At 36.3% G+C, this 22210-nt stretch overlaps 1 protein-coding gene across 4 annotated transcripts in view; it reads left to right on the top strand.

Annotated features, from left to right (window-relative positions):
• UBN2 (ubinuclein 2) overlaps nt 1-22210 on the top strand; it is an 84812-nt gene that overhangs the window by 41307 nt on the left and 21295 nt on the right. For all 4 annotated transcript variants that reach the window (XR_011074727.1, XM_068549544.1, XM_068549546.1 and 1 more), the window contains 9 exons: nt 1269-1398; nt 4050-4168; nt 4676-4789; nt 5371-5514; nt 6245-6295; nt 8290-8332; nt 12217-13767; nt 19957-20188; nt 20621-20710. Coding sequence is in view for 3 of the 4 variants with exons in the window: in XM_068549544.1 (XP_068405645.1) it covers nt 1269-1398; nt 4050-4168; nt 4676-4789; nt 5371-5514; nt 6245-6295; nt 8290-8332; nt 12217-13767; nt 19957-20188; nt 20621-20710 (2474 nt within the window). In the remaining variant the exon portion in view is untranslated. The remainder of the gene's footprint in view (nt 1-1268; nt 1399-4049; nt 4169-4675; nt 4790-5370; nt 5515-6244; nt 6296-8289; nt 8333-12216; nt 13768-19956; nt 20189-20620; nt 20711-22210) is intronic.

Here is a 22210-nt window from a genome sequence, read left to right on the forward strand (position 1 = left end):
GGGTTTCTTTCCTTCCCCAAAAGCTGTTAATTGAATCTTTGGATGCACCTTATATTTGTGAAAATATTTACATCTGTTTGCACCTTCTTCTATAGTAAAACATGATGATTTGGCCATAGTTTGTTGCCAAGGGCCACAGTTTGGTCTTGACCTTCAAATTAACATCTGTTCTCATCTTTCTACAGTAGCAACTGCCAGATATACTGTCTTCCATCTGGAAGAAACCTCAATTGTTTATCAGTAGGCTTGTCCTGCTGAGAATATGGTGGCTATTACAAACTCTTCCTTTTTTTTTTTGAAGTAACTGTTTGGTTAAATACCCTTTTAGCAGGAACTGGAGAACTGGAATAAATTGAACAAACTATTAAATATCTAGTTCAGTGGAGGCACAATAAGGAAAACAAAAGAAGGATAAAACAGTCTGTGTGTGTAGCCAGGAGGGCTTTACCTCTTCTGAATCTGTAATTTTTTCCAACACCTTTAAGGAAAAAATACTCTAAGAATTCATTGAAACTGTGACTCTAGTATAGCAGTTGCAGGGTGGTGAGGGGAAGTATGATGTCTCTTTGAGGAAGTGAGCTTTTGGTTAATGATGGAGTTCCTGTGCTTTACCCAAAAATGTAGACTTTGCCCCTGTCATCAAAAAATTATTTGGGCGGGGTGGGGAATAAATTAGGAGTTTAGGTTTTTTGGGGTTTTTTTTTGGCTGCATCGTGCAGCTTGCGGGATCTTAGTTCCCCGACCAAGGATCGAACCCATGCCGCCTGCAGTGGAAGCGTGGAGTCCTAACCACTGGACCACCAGGGAATTCCCAGGAGTTTAGGATACACACTACTATATATAAAATAGATAAACAACAAGGACCTACTGTATAGCACAGGGGACTATATTAAATATCTCATAATAACCTATAATGGAAAAGAATCTGAAAAAGTATTTATATATATATAACTGAATCACTTTCCTGTATATGTGAAACTAACACAGTATTGTAAATTAAGTATACCTCAATAAAAAAAAAAAGAAGAAAGCAAAAAAAATTATTTGCCATCTTGTTTGGGGTTGTAAATTCTACTCTTAAACTAGATTCATTGAAATTTTTTATAGCATTACAATTTATGGGGTTTTTTTTTTTTTCCTTGAAAAATACTGTCTAGGAAATCATGGAAAGGTAAAAGGAGAAAAGAATCACTGCCTCTGCCTCCTTGCTTGTTTGTTACTACCTAAAAGAAATTCTGTACTACTTATTTGTTGTTGTTTTTGGTCAGCATTGAGTTACAGCTGCAGGAACTAGGCCCTGTCATTCGTAGCGGTGTCTACTCCCACCTTGAAGCTTTTGTGCCATGCAATAAAGAAACACTGGTAAAACGTCTAAAGAAGTTACATCTCAATGTCCAGGTAAGAGGAGGGACAATAATACCTGCATCTGGGGTTTTATAACCTGAAAGGAGACTGATTTCTGTTTGCTACTTTTGCATACTAATTGCTTTATAGTTGTATTGTACACATTTAGTAACCATAGGATGTTCTTTAGTAACCATAGCATGTTGGATCCCCCGGGAAAAAATTGCTTTTCATCAGTTGAGAGGTTTAGATGAGACATAATGTTTTCGAATGCTTCTTGGACTAGGTAAATTAACCTCAGTTCCACAACTGACACAACTTTGCCCTCAACAAATAATCTGACATACGTATAATTCAATTTTCTTATTCCTGAAATGGACCTATACAGATACGCTCACACTGACATGAAGACCAATGGAAAGAATCACAGGGTTGCACGTAAACTTAAGATTGCTTAAAGATTATCTAGTGTAAGCATCCATGTTTTGCTAGATTCTTCTCGACTACAATGCCTCTAAGTAATTGTGCAAGTTTGCATGCTTCCAGTGATCAGAAACTTATTTCATTACAGTATCAGGAAGTTCTTGCATATGTTGAGCCAAATCCAAGTGCTTTCCATCCCATTGGTCCTAATTCTCCTTTTGCGTTTATTCACAAATTATGTCCCCTTCTTTACTTCATATAAAATGGGCTTCAGTACCTTCACTGTCCTGATTACTCTTCGTTTAATGATTTGTTTGACTATGTATTTTTAAAATATTTACAACTTGCAAGTTATAGAAAAAAATAACTTGGATGCAGTTTAAGATAAAAAAAAGAACACTTCTTTTCTATGAATAAAGGTATTTCCTGGAATTAAGGGTAAGAATGCAACCAGGAAGGAATGGGAACTGATAATCTGAATTAACTCTGTTTCTCTTTACCTCTCTCACCTTATCTCACTTTTATCCTTTTATGTGCATCTGCAGATAAGTTTTCTTTATTTCCAAGGTTTTATATTACAGAAAAGCTACACACAGAGATTGACTGCAGATTTTTCATCCCAATCCATATTCTTGGGGTGAAAACTCTGGTTGTATTATTTTGAGTCAGTCTGAACTTTTCTGGTCGGGGGGTTGGAGTCACAAAGCACAGCATGGTGCAAATAGGGGACTGAGTGCGGTGCTCTGGATCTCCGCAGTGGCTGTGATCTGACAGGCATAGAATTCTTTGTTATAGGCGCTATACTTCTATTAATAAAATAGTCCTTTTGAATTGAGAAACTGTAGTTCTTTCTCAATTCAAAGCAGGTTAATGAACAAATGAAATTTATTTGAGGTCTCAGATTTTGTGCCTATGCCTGGACATTGACTATGGAATGTTGGCTATGGAAGAAAGACATTTATCTAACCCTTGCTTTTCTTTATATGGTATAATCATGTACCTTTGTATCCCTAAACATTATATTGTTTGGTTTGACATGTTTTTGAGCTTCATTTAAATGGAGTAATAGTGTCTGTTTTCTTATGCAGCTTGCTTTTTTACAGTCACCATTATGCATCTCAGATTTATCTGTCTTTACATGTAGGGGAACTCCATTTTTACTGCTGTGTGTACAGTGTTCCGTTGTATGAATATATCTCAGTTATTCATTTTACTGTTGATGTATATTTGGATTGTTCCCAGGCAGATAGTCTCAGCTATGTAATTCTTAAGATGAGATCACCCAGAAACCATGATACTGGATCTTCCATTTTTTAAAATGGGATTTTATAGCAGACACTGTCATATGTGCAATAATATTTATTAATTGGTATGCATGAAATAAGTAAAATGCTTGTTAGTAATATTTGTATTTTGTTTTTATTAATAAAATTAATGTTATTAATAAAATAAAATGTTTTAATTTGTAAAACATACCTGCCATAAAATGATAATTGCATTCCTAAAAATCTTCTCCTTACCAAAAATCACATTTTAAACACAGTTGTGTCAGTAAGAAAAGCGAAGTCTAATATTTCTGCACCTATGACAGTAATAAGAGTATGTTCTAAATAGCTACATATATATTTTGTTACTTGCAAGATGAAATTAATAAATTGATTGATTAAAGCTGTCAGATACAAACCTACTTTTCTTTTTGCCCTGAACCGACATGAATAAGAGTCTCCCATTTTCCTCTTTCACTTTGGCCTTGACCTTGCATTTTTGCTTACAACTTAAGTCACAATTACTAACAATAAACAAGAAAACAGGATGCCAACACTCTGTTGGTAGTCACCAAACCAAATTGTGCAGTCCAGTCCTCCAAAGCAGTATCTCTTCTTGTGGTACTAGTTCCCCATCATAATGGGGATTAACTGGTAGTAGTCTGCACGATGTAGATTTTGTTCTCTATTTAATCATTTTATTACAGTTAAAGTGTCCATATAATTTACTGGAGTATTTTTAAGAGTGTAATTGAGCACTATTAATAATTATGCTGAGGCAACAGGCAAAAACTGGGACTCTGCTTGGCCGTCTGGGAAGTAGGGTTATCCTAATTTTATTTACAGTGTGCATTATGAAAAGTCAGCATTTTAGAAGAAATGTCCGTATTTGAATATGCTAACATTTGAAATGTGTGATCAATATCTAAAACCCAAATTTCATCTTTTGAGGATCTGCTTGCAAAATAAGTTTTGTAAATATGTTTGAAAAAACTTTCAGTGTTTTTTTTCCCTCAGGATGATCGTTTAAGAGAACCTCTGCAAAAACTGAAACTGGCTGTTAGCAATGTCATGCCTGAACAGCTATTTAAATACCAGGAGGACTGCCAGGCTCGTAATCAAGCTAAGTGTGCCAAGTACGTACCTCTTCTATTTGGACTGGCTTTTGCATTTGAGAAATACTTGTAGCTGTTAGGGATTGGTCTCAAGTGGACTTCATCACCCAGTAGAAATCCACATAAACCACTGAAGTGGTATAATTGAATATATTTTCTAAATGGCAAGTGACTTACCACTCAGCTGCTTTGGTGTGGAAGGCAAAAGGTCTTTTGATTTAGTGTATGGATGTGATCAAAGCTAGAGCTGACACTGGTCAGACATTTCACATGTTGACCTACTGGACTGGTTGAAGTTGGATACAAAAGATAAGTGTTCATGCCTTTATATTAGAGTCTGAAGACCTTATTTACCAGAGCGCTTTATAATGCACTTCAAACTCAGAGTATTATGTGGAAAGGCAGACTCCTCATTTACCCTGGCTTTTGAGTTAACATTCAATTAAGCAATTCAACAAGTATCTAAGGAACATATTATAGGCAGTGTTGGGTTGAAACTTTGCTTCATAAAATGGTTTTCACTTTTAGGTTTCAAACAGATGAAGAACGAGAAAAAAATGGATCTGAGGAAGATGATGATGAGAAACCAGGGAAACGTGTCATAGGACCAAGGAAGAAATTCCACTGGGATGACACCATTAGGTAAGATTTAACCAAAACCTTCACTTTTAACCAAATAGATGATGCAGAAGTCAGGTTTCTCATAAAAAGAATCGATAGTAAATGGAAAACTAGATAGAAGCAACCAGAAGTTAGTGTGTAGGAAAAATTAATCAAGAGAAGATTAATTTGGTTCTAATATCCTTAGAGTTCTATCACTTCTATTTACATATAGTACTTTTTATAAGCTAATCTTATTATTGAGTAAGTCATACTGGTTTCAGAGGTGAAGTACTAAATATATTTATATAACCAGTCATCTTTCTTACCAGTATTTCTGTACTCCAAGTGGAGGGTTTAGTTGTAGGACTATCCCTTTTAATCTTTGGTGCCTGGATTAAAGGTATCAAAGGAAATTATCTCATATTGGGAATTTGGCTATAGTACACTGAATGATATATGTTAGAAATTATTTATCTTCATGTCATCTTCTGAATTCTTCAGATAATATTCTTTATTATTGCTGTCAGATTTGTGTGCTTTTAAAAAATCTGTTTCAAGCTTAATTTTCTACAATTTTGCAGTCAGATTTATATATAAATATATATTTTTAATCTGTTTAGAACTTTGTTATGTAACCTTGTTGAGATCAAATTGGGATGCTATGAGTTAGAGCCAAATAAAAGCCAGTCTGCTGAGGATTATCTTAAATCCTTTATGGAGACAGAGGTGAAACCATTGTGGCCTAAGGGCTGGATGCAGGCAAGGTAAGAAATATGACATCCTAGATTTTATTTTACTTTTTTATTGCTGTTATTAAAGACATATATACACACGTATGGCATTCATTTTCCTAAGAACCTAGTGTGTTTAACATTCTTTACAGTCATCTCAGATGATGTCTGCTTTGAAAGCTTCACTCACTTAAAAAACAAAACAATTAGTCACATGGACATAGAGATACACATAAAGGTGATTTTTTTTTTTTTTTACCGACCACTTTTTCTTTTTTGCACGTGAATTTCCTAATAAGAGAAAAGGGGAGGGGGGAAGAAGGTTTTGAACTTTGGAAGGGGAACTTTGTATGGGTATCATGAAGATCAGTAACTGAGTACAAGATTTAGAGTGTAGAAAAAGAGGCACAGCCTTAGTGCTATTGAAAATAGTCAATGTAGAGTGGTATCTCTAAAACTAAGTGTAGCCCAGTTTAAAGAGTTAAGTAAAGAATGTTAAAATTAATAGACTTGGCTGTCTCAACCTGTCATCCTAAAGTATTCATCTTAAATCAACAGAAATCTGTTAAAAGATTTAAATAAAGAGGTAATATAACATTTCCCATAAAATAGGTTATTGAATTTACTGTACCATTATAAGTCTTTACTTGGTAAAAAAAAAGCAAGTAGTAGCCTATTGAATATTAAACGATTAAAATAACAAAGTGATTATCATGTTATTATCTGCTGCAGAAAAATAATTGTGTCCTTTTAATTTTTCCAGAATGCTTTTTAAGGAAAGTCGGAGTGTACATAATCATCTTACTTCTGCTCCGTGAGTAAATGCAGACTCCAGATTTCTTCAATTATATTTATTCACATTATGATATTTAGTAAACAAAAATATCATTTATTAAATGCTAGGTAAAATAGAACTTAAACATACATTTATACAATCTCTGTCTTACCACTGCTTTTTTGTTTTTAAAAATCGTTTAAACTGTTGACTCTGTAGACCTCAGGACACATTTATCTATTAAAGAACTTCTCAGGCTAGTCTCTAAAAACTTGAATCCATAATGTAACATATTGGCCTGAGATCTGGTAGTGAGAAGCCATGTAAACAGGAAGGCTCTGGTGGTTTCCTTTGTTCCTGGACCATCTGCCCTCCAGTTGTTTTGTATACTTTTTCTTTCCCTCTTAATGACCATCTACAAAGGTAATCTGTTAGCCTCATGCTTTCCAAGACAGTTCTGTGTATATCCTACCTAGCCTTGCCTTGCAGTGTTTTATTCCACAAAATTAACATGCTCTTCATGTCCTTCCCTCTGTCTAAAACTGAATCTTTCATTAGTGATGTATTGATAATTACTAAAGAAGGGTCTCTAGTGAAAAGGCAAGTTTTTTCTGTGGTTACATTTTTCGGTGAATACTGGTTAATTTGACAAGAATTTTATTTTCACTTACAACTTAAGGCTACTTCTCTATTGCGTAGAAGTGTAGTATTAAGGGTTAATAAAATATAAAATTAGCAAGTCACTGAGAATTTACTGAGCACTGTAGTTCAGTATTCCACTAAGAGATCTGGTTAACATCTGGGTAATGTGACAAAATTCCCCCTCTCCTTGTATACAGTTATAGTAGGTGGAATTTTTTACAGCTTTTAGGAAGGACACTTTGTTAGTATACCATCAGAGATGTATTGAGTTGGTATGGTTTTCAGATCTTGCTAGTTTTATTGTTTTGGGTATAAATTTGGAGTAGTTTGGTTTCATACATTATAGGTTTACTTTGTTGCAGGTGGTTTAGATATCCCAGGGTGGGGGGTATGTATATTTTTTATGCCTTTATATGTATTTGTGTCAATAATATTTCAGGCCTTTAATTTCCCTATAGTTCTAAAATCACGTTACAATTCAAGTATAAATAAATAATTCATTCCTTTAATTCTAAAGCAAGTGTTTACATAGATCCTTTACCTCAGTTTTTATTTTTTTCTTTTTTAGTAGCCTCATTATTATGGCTAACTTTGTGTTTCGTTTTATATCAGAAAGTAGGAATCTGTGTGATAATACGGGCCTGAAAGTCATGAATATTACTGTTGCCTTAACGAAGTTGTAGATTGGCAGTAAAATTTTAATCAAGATACTTGTTAATTTAATTGATGGCATTTTAACTTAGTGAAGTCGAAATATTCAGACATGTGAGGTATTTTAGCTTTTCAACCCTTTTTTAATCTTCAAACATTTTCCACACTGGTTCCCAAAGTTTCCAAGGATCCATGGTATTTTTTATTGCCTTTTTTCTGTCATTTTGAAATTTTTTATCTAAATTATTATGTTAAAAATAATTTTCTTTAAAAACTTGAGGATTTTTTGTTTTGTTTTTTAAACAGTATCTCATTTACAACCTCTTAGCATGGTTTAATTTGAGCTTAAAGTTCCTTGAAGCTCTTATTCTATAAATAATTACAAATTCTTACCAATTCTTTGAAATAAGCCTCCTTAGGCAGCTTTGTTAGCCTGTTTTGAATTATTTTAATTTTTTTTTTTTGAGTATTTACATTTAATTTTTTAAAAAACTTTATCATCACATTTCACATTTTACTAATGGTTTGGCCTTTATTCTAGTGAATTGAAACTGGGGAACATGTTGCTGTATAGTCACATATAAACTGAGCACTTATATAGCTTATATACAGTTCCTTCAGAGAACTTCCCAAATGGGAGAAATTACTTACCCATATAATTACAAGATTATGTGTTACAATTTCCTAATGAATGACTTAACTGCTCCTGAAATGGCGTCCTTTTTAATCTTTTCTCTTAGGGCGAAGAAAAAGGTGATTCCTGCACCTAAACCCAAAGTGAAGGTAAGTGTTGAACCAAATCTTTAATTAGTGATAATTGGTGACTGTTGAAATACATTCTTAGGATGAAAAGGTTATATGGCATTTCACATATATTTTAGGTACCATACTCTTAAGATGGGTGTTTTCAAACATTGTAAAAATCCTAGAACCATTGTATTTGGGAGAAGAGATGACTTTGTGGCAGTGGGAAATTTATATACATTAGTTAAATTGTAAGGCTTATTACTACTTAGAAATGTTGGATAAAATATGACAAATATCTCTCAGAAGCATCGCTGAGATTGCAAATATAAATATATAAGAGAAATTCCTAAGGCTCAAAACAAAGAAGAAGCTGCCAGAGTGTTAATCTGTCACTGAAACTTTAGTTGCCCTTAGGTGCATTTGCTGATTTCCATCACCTTCTCAGAGCACAGCAGATAAGATTTGCTTAGACTTAAATAGGTTGGGAATTGGAATGAAACTCTCCATAAACCTGGGACTCTCAAAGGATAACATTTTTAGTAAAAGAAAGAACTAGAAAAGAAATCCATTCACCAGTGGAAAGACTAAGAAATTTGTGTATCTTGGCCTGGGTTCTGGATTAGGGGAAGAAAGTCCTCCCTGAAATTTTTCTCTGGATTAGGAGTTTAATTTACACAACCTGCAAGATCTGGGAAAACCTCAGGCTAAGAAAATAACTTAAGGTTGGTAGATTAGTATTAACCCAGGGCAATGGCAAATCACATTCACTCTTTAATAATGTACCTTCATCCCAGGCCTCAAAGGCTTATCACATATATACTGTGTCAAACATGAGTTTACAATCTGAAAATACAGAATACGTGAGGAAGTAAGTTACTATGAGTGAATCAGCAGAAACAGCCAACAGAATTAGATCCCTAAGAAGGGCAAGGAATGGATTTATTAGATTTAGAACATAAAGTAACTTAAGCTTTTTAATATTTAAAAAAGTAGAAGGGGGAACAAAAAATATCCAATCAAAGTAGACAAAGCAGAGTTGAACCAAGTATAACCTCTAGAAGTGAAAACTATAATCATTTGAAATTAAAATTGTAATGAAAGCCCATAACTTGTAGGTTTTAGACTTTTCCCATAGCCTTCATCTCTTTGAATAGAGTTTCTTTGCTTGTGAGGTTAGGGCCAGAAGGTCAATATTTGCTACTCCATGGTCTTCTTAATTTATTGTATTAGAGGCTCTTTGAATACAGATTAAATAGTCTTCTTTTTCTTAGTTAACCTGCTTTGTCTTCTAATCCAAATAATATGGAGCCAGTATTTCATTAAATCTATTGAGTTCATGCTTTGTTTTGACATTTGACTTTATTTTTAAACTCCTAATACCCACCATAAAGCGTTGGTTAAATTTTGATACATATATTTAAACATATGATTAATTTACCAGAATTCTAATAATGGGTGTGCTGGGATGGTACAGGGGAATTATCTGTTTTGTTCCTTTCTTTGTGATTAAATTACCCTTTCCTTTTCCCCAAATGGAAAAACTGTATTGCGGATATGGCTTTTTCCTGCCCTGCTGACCCTTAAATACCTATTTCAGTTATAAAGGTAATATAAGGAAATGCTTACAGGAGAAAATGCAAACAATACAGAAAAGTAAGAAGGAGGAAAGTAAAAGTATCCAGAAATTTCTGCTCACACAGAAGAAAAAGCTACTAACTTTCTGGTACACATCTGCCCTCCCTTCTTCTGGCTCTCTGTCCCTGCCTCCCCTCCTTCTTTCCTTCCACCCATTCATCCATTCATCCATCCATCTATCCATCTATCCATCTGTCCATCCAGTCATTCATTTATCCCGATTGAATTAACATTTTATATAAATGGAATAACCTGCTTTTTCGGCTCAAATATATATCCTGAACAATTTACCAATATAAATCTACACAGTACTCTCTTGGCTGGATTTAATGTTATTTTTGTAAAGAAAAAAATATTAATTAAAGAAAAATTAAAGAAAGTTACTTAAAATGGCAATCTTATACTGGTAACACTCCCAATATTACTTTGACACACTCCCCCACTCTCAGTTTCTGTACTTTTTATAGTAATGCAGTTTTCACTAATTATGTAATTGGATGGCATGTCAGTGCAATCATGTCTCATCTGCATTGCCTGTTCATCTTAGCAGACAATTTTGACCTTAATGTAGTTACGCTACAGACTTCTAAAAGGTATTGAGGTTTTCAATCACGGCTTTTTAGAATAGAAGTTTAGAGAAATTGCTAAGAAAGAGTATAGTGGCATTCTTAACAGAAATAAGAATTTATTATTCTTATTTACTGTAATACCTTAGAAAGTAGATGGTAAAGACCCTTTCTCTCCATGCTTTCTCCACTGTAGTTAGAATAAGTGCTGTCATGGCGTAAATTAATGTATAATATAAGGGTTTGGGTTTATTTGGATTTGTCTGTTTTTAAGAAACTAATTGAAGAAACTTTGAAAAGATTTTTATGTAGTTTTATTTCTTCTTAATCTTAAATATAAAATGAGTCATGTACTTTATATTTTTCTTAAGAGAAAGATACTTTTTAAATTCTTTTGCTCTTTGAGTATTTTAAACTGTGCCCTAATTCTCGTATCTCTTCCTTGAATTTTAAGAAAGTTAATTTTTTTTGAAAAAACAGAAAATATTCTCTCTTAGGTATTCCAAGTTTTAATTCCTAATACTCTTGCTTTCTTAGCATAGTGCCTTGCTCATAGTGAATATATGTGGAATAAATTACAAATGACTTCTACCATAATGAATAGAAAAGGTAATTTAAGTGTGCTTGAATTGAATCTTCTGCCAGTTTGATGTACCAGTTTCTCTATGTACTGCCTATGGGTAGCTGTAGGACAGGCATACAAAGAGGCCGAAATGCAAGGAAGCAGAGAGTGAGGGCCAGTATCGTAGTAAACCATACTATACGAGATGGGTAGAATCTTTTTTTTATATAATTAATTAATTTTTATTATTTATTTTTTTAATTTTTGGCTGCGTTGGGTCTTTTATGCTGTGCGCGGGCTTTCTCTAGTTGCGGCGAGCGGGGGCTACTCTTTGTTGCGGTGTGCGGGCTTCTCACTGCGGTGGCTTCTCTTGTTGCGGAGCATGGGCTCTAGGCGTGCGGGCTTCAGTAGCTGTGGCACACGGGCTCAGTAGTTGTGGCTCGTGGGCTCTAGAGCGCAGGCTCAGGAGTTGTGGCTCACGGACTTAGTTGCTCCCTGGCATGTGGGATCCTTCCAGACCAGGGCTCAAATGCATGTCCCGTGCATTGGCAGGCGGATTCCTAACCACTGCGTCACCAGGGAAGTCCCTGGGTAGAATCTTAAGATAAAGGCAGAGGGACTTCCCTGGCGGTCCAGCAGTTAAGACTCTGCACTTCCACTGCAGGGGGCTCGGGATCAATCCCTGGTTGGGGAACTAAGATCCTGCATGCTGCACGGTGCGGCCAAAAGGTTAAAAAAATACAAATAAAAAAGATAAAGGCAGAAGTTCTCCTAGGTATAAGGAGGATAAAAAGAGAATAGTCTCTGAACAAATGGATTCGGAATAGTATCTGAAGATCTGATAGAGGTGGGTGAGGGGAGAGGAGGTTTCATTAGTAATAGACCTAGTATATGAATGTTCCTTTGGCTTGGTTTTAAGCCTTCTTAGAATGGCTTACTAAGATGTGGCAGCTGTGTGCAATACATCAGATACTTTGGCTTTTGAGGACAGTTCAGTTAGGAGCTCTACCCTCTGGAAAATTATTTTGGTTTTTACAGTCTCTAAAGATTTCTAGTAGAATTTTAGTTATGAGAATTCCTTTGTCCTTTAAAATCTAATACTTTGTAAATTTTGACTAATCGTTTTTGTTTTTCCAACATAATGCTGTTTATGCTAGGAGTGTAGTCCAAAAAAGGACCAGAAAACTCCTGCATCCTTGGTGGCTTCAGTTGGTGGCCCTTCAACGAGCTCGAGCACGTCTGCTGTGGCCTCCACCAGTTCTAGCTCTACACCAGCCCAGGAGACGATCTGCCTTGATGACTCACTAGATGAAGAACTTTCTTTTCATCCACCTGCACTGGATCTTGTTTCTGAAGCTTTAGCTGTTATCAACAACGGGAACAAGGGCCTTCCAGCTGGCTCAAGGATAAGTATGCCAACTGCAAAACCTCGTCCAGGACTGAGAGAGGAAAAATTAGCAAGTATCATGAGTAAACTGCCACTGGCTACTCCCAAAAAACTAGATTCTACTCAGACCGCACATTCATCAAGTCTTATTGCTGGCCACACAGGGCCAGTACCAAAGAAACCCCAGGATTTAGCTCATACTGGCATCTCTTCAGGCCTTATTGCTGGTTCTTCAATTCAGAACCCTAAAGTTTCCTTAGAACCTTTGCCAGCCAGGCTACTTCAACAAGGACTACAGAGGTCAAGCCAGATTCATGCTGCTTCCTCTTCACAGACCCATGTCTCCTCTTCTTCCCAAGCCCAAGTTGCTGCCTCCTCTCACGCTCTGGGAACATCAGAGGCCCAAGATGCTTCTTCGTTAACACAAGTAACAAAGGTGCACCAGCATTCAGCTGTCCAACAGAACTATGTGTCTCCATTACAAGCAACTATTAGTAAATCACAGACCAATCCAGTGGTGAAATTAAGTAATAATCCCCAACTTTCCTGTTCATCCCCACTTATTAAGTCTTCAGATAAGCCACTTATGTACCGCCTTCCCTTATCTGCTCCCCCACCTGGAAATGGTTCTCAAGGGTCCCACTCCCTGGTTTCTAGGACAGTACCTAGCACCACTACCTCCAGTAACTATTTAGCCAAGGCGATGGTGTCACAAATCCCCACGCAGGGTTTCAAATCTCCCTTCTCAATGGCTGCATCCCCAAAACTTGCCGCATCTCCGAAACCTGCCACGTCTCCTAAACCCTTGCCCTCACCTAAGCCTTCTGCCTCACCCAAGCCCTCTCAGTCAGCTAAGCCTTCAGTATCAACTAAACTTATTTCTAAATCCAACCCAACTCCCAAACCTACTGTATCCCCAAGTCCTTCCAGTCCGAATGCACTAGTGGCCCAGAGTAGCCACTCTAGCGGTAACAACCCAGTCCATAAACAGCCCAGTGGAATAAACATCAGCAGACAGTCTCCCACCTTGAATTTATTGCCCTCTAATCGCACTTCAGGCCTTCCATCTACAAAAAATCTTCAGGCCCCTCCAAAGCTAACAAACTCATCATCCACTGGAACTGTCGGCAAGAATAGCTTGAGTGGAATTGCAATGAATGTACCGGCCAGCAGAGGTAGCAACCTTAACTCAAGCGGAGCTAGTAGGACTAGTCTATCTGGGGGAACAGGAAGTGGAACACAGGGTGCTACCAAACCGTTGTCTACTCCACATAGACCATCCTCTGCCTCAGGGTCGTCAGTGGTAACAGCCAGTGTGCAGGTATGTATGTTAGATACATTCACGTGATAAAGTGTAAGATGGTGTAATTTCTCTTGTGAGTCAATTTAATGACTTTATTATAATATCATCAGTTGTTTATGATGACTTGTAACTTATGGATGTTGACATCACAGTGATGGAGACACCTGGGAATGAAATTTTTGTTGGGATGTGGATTTTTTTTTATTACATGCTTACTTTCAGAATTTTTAAAAAACACAACTAAAATGCATATTTAAAACTGTACCTTATCAAAGTCCAGAACAAAATAGTCACTTATGATTTTAACATACCTTCACATGTCTCTTCTTTTCCCCATCCTAGTCCCCTTTCTCCTGCCAACTTTCATAATTTTTTATTTAATAAAATTTATACATTCATATTATTTTTTTCCTCTAACCATTTGTCTTTTCGAATAAAATTTTTATTTTGCACAAATTTTGCAGTTATTCATGTATAATTCTCTGTCAAGTTAGTGTCAGTAATCCGTTTATACCACACTTTCCCCATTTGTGAGATTTTAATTTAAATTTATCTCTCATTTAGCAGGAGTACCTAATTCAAGGAATCTTTTCAAGAAGGCTAATGTGAAAGCTGTTTTACTTTAGCTCTTGCATACCTGATAATTTCTGTGCTGCCACACTTGAGTTGATAAAGACTTCTTGGGTCACTAACTTGTCTCACTCCAAGTTTTGTAAATACTGCTCCACTGACCCTTACTTACTAATTAAGGTTATAAAAAAGTATGAGGCAATTCTGACTTTTTGTTCCCTTATAAGTAATGTGTTTTCTCTGCTTAAATGCTAATCACATTTTCTCTTGTTTCTTGAAAATCAAGTGTTCCCAGATAATGGCTATGTTTATCTAGTTTTCATTAATTGTGTACCTAGAAAAATGGTAACATCTTTCAATCTCAGACCTGCCCATTTTTTCAGCTCAAGAATATTTTATTCTGTTATGGGTCTGATTATGTTTTCTGATCCATTCACCTAGGTTTTTTGAGAACTCTTTATCACTCATATATTCCACCTCTCTGCCTTTCATATCATCTTCTCTGTTATTGTTTTCATCTATCTGCCACTTCTTTGTATTCTGAGGCTTTCTCAAATTTGTCCTTCACTTTACTGATTAGGTTTCTTTAACTTTTTTTTCCCTTCCCCTGAAACATAATCCATGTTCGCAGTAGGTAAAATTCAGAAAAGAAGAAAATAAAAGCCACCCATCGTCCCACCAGTGTTGATATTTTCCTGATAACTTTTTTAGACTCTTCAAGAAAGTGGATTTTACATAATATTCTGTTTCATAAGCTTTAAAAAAATATAACATTTTATGATGTTATTTCTTAGATTCTCAGTTATTCTTTGAAAATATGACTTTTATTGATTTCTGAAATTCTGTCGTCTAAGAAAGTGCTCTAACTTTATACTGCCTCTTATTTATGTGGAATAGGAACATCTAATGAAATACGTTTCCCCTTGGTGTTTGTAGAGGTTCTCTGCTATTCGGTACAAGCTAAGTGTTGGTATTCAATATACACTTAAAACCCAAATCATCACTCTGCCTTTACTAAAGTAGGCTCAGGAATGAATGAATTCTAGAATTCTAATATAGAACAAAATTCAATTAACTGATACTTCATTAACTGAAATCTGGGATAAATAGATGTTTTATCTGTATGATTTTGCTTTTATCAGAAATAAGAAAAAAAAAACCGATTAGGGATTGTATGTTAAAATTTCGGTTTTAACTAAGGTCTAGGAGTTAGTCCACATTCCTGTTTTATTATCTTTATTAAAATGTTGACTGTTTTTGAGATCAGTCTTTAATTTGATCACAGGAGTATGTGAGAGGAGTATAACTGAAATGGCAGTTCCGTGCCCCAGATCCTCCTCCTAGTGTCAGCTACTTTTAACTCTCTTAGCTGTTTCTCTTGTGTTTTTTAAAAATTGTTTTTTAAAAAATAAGAATGAATGGAAGACTATTTATTTTAGTATTATCTTTCAGCTTCTCATTGTGATAAATAAGGCTTTTAGCTCACTTACACCTTTCCCATTATCTTCAAAGACTAAAATTACAACTTTTGGTTAAATCTGTGACTATGTAAAATATTGTCTCTATTGAGCTAAGTGTCATTAACTGTGGTTTCAATTATAAATTTTGGACTTTTTTCCTGTAGTTAAAAATTGCTTTTTTTCCACTTGCTTTGTTTTCTTTGAATTTAAAGTTAAATCTCCCTCTATCTTTTGTCATCTCCAGAATCTATCAGTTCTTTTTTTTTTTTTTTTTCCTGGAAACCTTCCTATATTTGATCATTTTTCCCTGAAGAACAACTTGGTTTGTTGTTTACCAATTGGTTTGTTGGCAAGGAAACTACGTGGCAAAATTTGTGTTTCTAAAATATAACTACTTCCTCCCTGGTTTTCTTCCTCTCCGAAATGGCTTTATGATTTGGAGACCTTGGTGTTCCTGCCTTCATGTCGGATCCTTTTTGTCTTTCTTATGGGTTTGACTGAGGAAAAGATCAGTAATTGAATAAGGTTATTTCTAACTTTTGGTCAACCTAAGGTTCTTTTTTTTTAACATAGCATCTCACTGAAGTCTTATCAGCTACCTTGTGGCCTCTAGATCCTATCCTTCTAGCTGGCCAACACTAAAAACAGATTTCCTATCTATGCCTATAAACTATTCCACTCCTTTCTGAAAGACATCTTTAGCTGTTTGCAGATGTGAAAATGACAGGTCCTGAGGTTAACAAAAGTTAAAGTCTTTCTGGGTTCACATTATTTATTATCTCTACCTGCTTTTTATTAACTTTCCACTCAAGGCTTTCCTGTTCTTTCTTGCCCTTCAGCTTATTGATTTTCTGTGAATCCTGTCTTTGCCACTCTATAATTCCCAAAATAATTCACTAAGCAAATGTTTACTAAGTGTTTAATGTGTGCCAGGCACTCTTCTAGGTGCTGGGGAAATGGGGTGAATCAAGATTCCTCCTCTCATGGGGCGTATATTCTAGGTAGGAAGATAAGCAAAACACAAGTATTTAAAAGTACTTTAAGCGCTATAAAAATAAAATAAAACAGAGTAATATGATAAAGTGTGATTGCTACTAACATGGATAAGGGAGATGGAGAAGGCCTCTTTGACGAGGCAACATTAGAGCTGAGAATTGAATGAGCAGGAGCCAGCCGTTTGGAGAGAAGAGCGAACAGCCCAGGCAAGAGGGGGATGGTAGATGTGAAGATACTGAGATAGGAAAGAGCCTGACGACGTGCAGGCCTGCATGGCTAGACAGTAGGGAAGGATGGGGAGGTGAGGAGATCAAAGATCAACTCCGAACCATGTGATGGAGGACCCTGTGGGCTACAGTAAGGGCTTGGGCTTTTACTTCTGTTCAGCGGGAAGCTGTTGGAGGGGAGTGGTATGGTCTGATTTATGTTTCAAAAGATCACTTTGGGTGTTGTAGAGAATGGGGGGCAGATGTACTCACCAAAATGGAAAAACGTCGTTAAAAGAAGAATGTAATGCCCACCACAGGAAGAGCAAGGTGCCCGTTCATATTTTCCCCTAGGAATGAAATGTGGAGGTCATGGAAAATGTTGTTTATTATTGGGCATTATCCCGAACTATTTGCCTACTTCATGTTGACAGCTTCTCCGGTGTGCTTCCGAATGATATCAACAGTGGGATATCCCACTTTTGAAAGAGCTCCACCTTCTACGAGAGAAAAACTTATAAATGCCCATATAACATTTAGATAATCTGGTGTTTCACTTTAGCTTTATAAACAAAAGTGGTTATGGAAGGTTTTTAAAAGTACAGAATGTTAGATGGTTATGGCATGGTGCCATTTTTTATTGCTAATACATGTTACTTAATTGTGGAAGTTGCCCTAATTTGCATTTTCTGTCAGTTTTAATGCTTCCATTAGCCTCCTCCTCCAGAAAAGCATAGAAGAGTTCTCCTCATTAGCAGTGTTTCATGTTCCTCACTAAGGGGGCTCCACTTGGGGCACATGGCCTTGGAGTGTGTTCCCCATATTATCCTGAGACTAAAATAGAATTACGATTAAAAAGAAGAAAGAACCCTTGTTAATGCTTAAATTGATGCTGGATCCTTTTTTTGCTTCAGAAGCATTGTTGTTTCTAACTTAGTAATTCTTCCCTAAATCACCCATTTTGTATATCATGGTGGGCACAGTAGAGGGGAAAGACTGGCAAGTAAGAAAAGTAGTCAAGTCCAAGCGTAAAGTGATAAAGATTTGTACTTAAGTGTGGGAGGAAGTTGCGATTAAAAAAAAAAAAAAAAGATATCATGTTGACTGCGAGCTCATCTTGTTCTTCATTTCATGATGCTTAAAAACTAAGGTTTCAAGCCAGAGTGGTGGGAAAGAATGAAACTACTGATCCTAGCGTTTAACATATACGAGAAGGAAGTGATTGTAGCAGATGATGAGTTCAATTCTGGACATGCCAAGTTGGCGAGTGTTAGATATCCAAGCGGAATTCTTCACTAAACCGTTAGCCAAACAGGATTGAAACTGAGATGAGAGGTCAGAACTATAGGTATAAATCTGAGAGATAAATAAAGGAGATAAGGGAAGGCTATTGGAGAACTAGTGGAAAAACCAGAATAGAAAGCTTTTGGAGGATGTTCTTCATATTTTTTGTTCAGCAATGGTGTGGACCATTAAGTGTATAAATATATGATGTAATGTGGCATTCTTGCATGGGAAAATCACCTACCTTGTTCTCATACATTAACTAAGAAATAAAATGGTTAGCCCTTAATTAATAATATTTACTGGTAGAAATAATCAACATACAAAGTAAAACTGACCATAGCTAATGCTTATTATTGATTAACAAATATTCAGAGAATTCAGTTTTCTTGACCAAATTTAGAAATGTAAAGTTTTTTACCGCAGAAATTTTGAGTTGATAAAGTAGGCTACAAAATTGCAGAAACTATAGTAGATAACGTCTGATACTGAGAAATTTTGATTATCTTTTTTGATAAGTACACATAAAAAAAGTCAAAATGGGAAAAAATTATTTAATTGCTTTATAGAAAAGTGTTCAAAGAATTAAATTAGCTTAATAGAGTATATCTAAGTAATTTGTCAATGAAAGCTCATCAGTGCTAGCATATTTCTAAACATAAACATGGCATCAAAGCCCAGGTCGGGGAGTGTCAAAACACTCTCTAGTTTACCTTTTGCCTTAGGAGTCTAAGTTCAAAAAAGTAGTGGAATTGGAAACCTCTTTCAGGGGTTAAGGAGAGCCTAGATAATGTGGAAAAAGGAGGCTGTCATTCAGCAAGTTTGATAATAAAAGGAAGCTACATAAGTCAGGTTTTTGCTAGGGGTTGGGGGAGAGCCAGGAATAACAGCGTGGTTGTAAAACCATGTAAGAGGACTCTGTATTTGCGAAGGCAGAGGGAATACGGAAAAGGTGCAGTGCTTGACATTTGTCGCAGAAAGTTCTGCGTGGGTGGGATTCATGGCATAGGTCAGGTGTTCAGCTTCTGAGGAAGAGGCAGGTAAGGCTAATGATGAGGAGGACACAGGATGGCTGTTACGATGAAAGTACAGGGTATCAAGTTGGGGGATCTGAGAGGGTAACAGTCTAGAATAGCAGCTGCAGGGGTTGTGTCGGAAAAGATAGTAAGACAAACAGTAAAATTACAGAGCATTTTCAGAGACCAAATTGAAATTATATGGAATTAATTACCAGTGTCAGATCTAGGGGCTAAGAGCAAAAATGGAAATCTAAGGTTAGAAATCAGTTGATTAAGAGAGCGAATGTCGGAAATTACAGAGCATTTTCAGAGACCAAATTGAAATTATATGGAATTAATTACCAGTGTCAGATCTAGGGGCTAAGAGCAAAAATGGAAATCTAAGGTTAGAAATGAGTTGATTAAGAGAGCGAATGGGTGCTAATATAGGCATTGCGGTAACAGTTAAGAAATCTAAACTGGCGATGAAGAGCTGAGTAGAAGTATTTCCAGAGCCAACATTGGTCACTCTTTGAAATGTAATTTATGCTTCAGTCTTCATTTCCGTCTCCCAAAGTTTCTGTTAGAGCAGATGTAAGACATAGTCTCGTGTCCATGAGGATATTAAGTAAAATAAATCAATTCAGGTTAAAGACTTGACTTCTTATGTATTTTGACCCCTGGTTTCTGCAGTCCACAGCAGGAGCATCATTATTGGCTAATGCCTCACCTCTGACTCTCATGACATCACCTTTGTCTGTAACAAATCAAAATGTGACTCCTTTTGGGATGCTGGGTGGCCTTGTTCCAGTGACCATGCCCTTCCAGTTTCCCTTGGAGCTACTTGGCTTTGGAACGGACACAGCTGGAGTGACAACCACCTCGGGATCTACCTCAGCCGCTTTCCACCATAGCCTAACTCAGAGTAAGTGGGGCTCTTTTATTTACTTGGCTACCTAGTTTGATAGAACAGGAAACTTCACAAATTTATACTAACTGAGAGTAGTCCAGTTGGAGTCAGTGAAAATTATAGAATGTTTTAAAAAGAAATGCAGTTTATTTCATCTATATATATAAAATAAGTCAAATTGCTGGACTCTGAAATTTTTTTATAGTTTCTAAGTGAACTATCTATTCCACATTTCTATCTTAATGAAATTTATAAGAGGGAGTCCGATTTGCTGGGTTATTTGCATACACATTTATATTTATACATGTAAATATGTTTTAATGTATGCGCTCTAGTTTAAGAAGTCAAGGTCTGTGCTTGCATTAGATAAACTATTTTCATTTTTTATCTAAGAGGGCTCAAATCTTAGTTTTAAGAAGATTACTGACAAGTCTGTTTTCCTCTCAGATTTACTAAAGGGTTTACAGCCAGGAGCTCAGCATGCAGCAACACTTTCCCACTCACCTCTGCCTACACATTTACAGCAAACATTTAACGGTAAGAAAGCCACCTGTTTCTTCCTCTCTTTATTGTTTATACAAATTTACAAATACATATTTTAAGTCTTTTCTGAAAACCATGTGAGGGAATGACAAAGATTGGAAAAACTAATTTTCATGTGACTGAATCCTTATTGGCAACAAACACCTTACAGAAAGGAAATAGGTAAAGGAGATCTTTTATTACATGTGTAGAGAGCCTTTTTGAAGGTGTTTGTCATATGGAAATAATGACAAAGAATAGGATTCATACGACAGTGTACAAAAGTCATGTCCGGTAATTAATCATAGTTGACCTTTATTGAAAGCTTACTAAGTGACAGTCTTGTGACTACTTACATGTATTAGCTAATTTAATCCTTACAACAAACCTGTGAATGAGATAACAATCCCCATTTTACAGATCAGGAAACTGAATCAGAGGTAAGCAACTTGCCCAAGATGATAGGGTAGTAAGTGTTTAATCTGAGATACAAACCCAGGAAGTCTGACTCCATGGCCTGTATTCTTAACTATTAAACTTCTCTGCCTCTTAGCCGTGATTAAATTAACGTGATTTTAAACTGTACACGTTATATATTTGCAGCCCAACTAGATCGCTCTGAAATCTGAAATTGGATAGTGGACACTGGACACAACACTGGCCTCCAGATTCTTGCTCTCACCAGCAGTTGACCCCCATAGAACGCTGATACTGTTCTGAAGGCCATTTTCAGGATCTTTGGGCCGCTCGGCTGCTCTCTTAACTTTGGAAGTTGACTGGGGCCTCACTATTCTTTTTGGCCACTGCATTTAAAATTATTGTTGAACAAGTTTACAGTTGACCACAATGTGGAAATGGGAGCTTTAGAGCAATCTTGAGGCAATAGGTTGTAATTAATCCTCTAAAACACCTAAGTGGTAAGCTGCCCCAGACTCTCCCCTTGAGAGAATGAATACAAAACCACAGTCGTGCAAATGGGGGACCACAAAGTAGTTACAAGTGTCAACAGTCCTGATCTTCCTGGGCTTCTTGATTAGGTTTAAATGCTTATGGAAAATTGCCCTGTAACCCTTTAAGGTAGTTCCGCCCTGGGTATTGACCACTGCTTGGTAGGATGAGTCCGGCTTAGAGCTGTATGTTTGAGGGCAGACCGGTAGAAACCTGCAAGGAATTAGACACCCGGGATTCTTGTGGTTCAACATGACCCCAATATTCCAGGTGTACGTACATTATCTTGTTTTCTGGCCAGCACCACTGTTCCAGAGGGAGAAAGGAAATAAGACTGTCGGCATTTTCCAAGTAATTGAAATTAAAAAGTTTATAATTTTTCATTGTAAAAACATTTTAAAGTATGAGACACTAAATTTGAGAATCAGGCTGGGATTTTTGAATTCTAGGACTGCCGCTTTGAGCAAGTCTAACTTGTTTGACCTGCACTTCCCCTTGCTTGTAAACTGGGGACAACAAGGTGTTTTTAATAGGCTTCTTATGAGAATTTAACAAAAATATTTATTT

The sequence above is a fragment of the Eschrichtius robustus genome, chromosome 8 (assembly GCF_028021215.1).
Source record: "Eschrichtius robustus isolate mEscRob2 chromosome 8, mEscRob2.pri, whole genome shotgun sequence".
NCBI lineage: Eukaryota > Metazoa > Chordata > Mammalia > Artiodactyla > Eschrichtiidae > Eschrichtius > Eschrichtius robustus.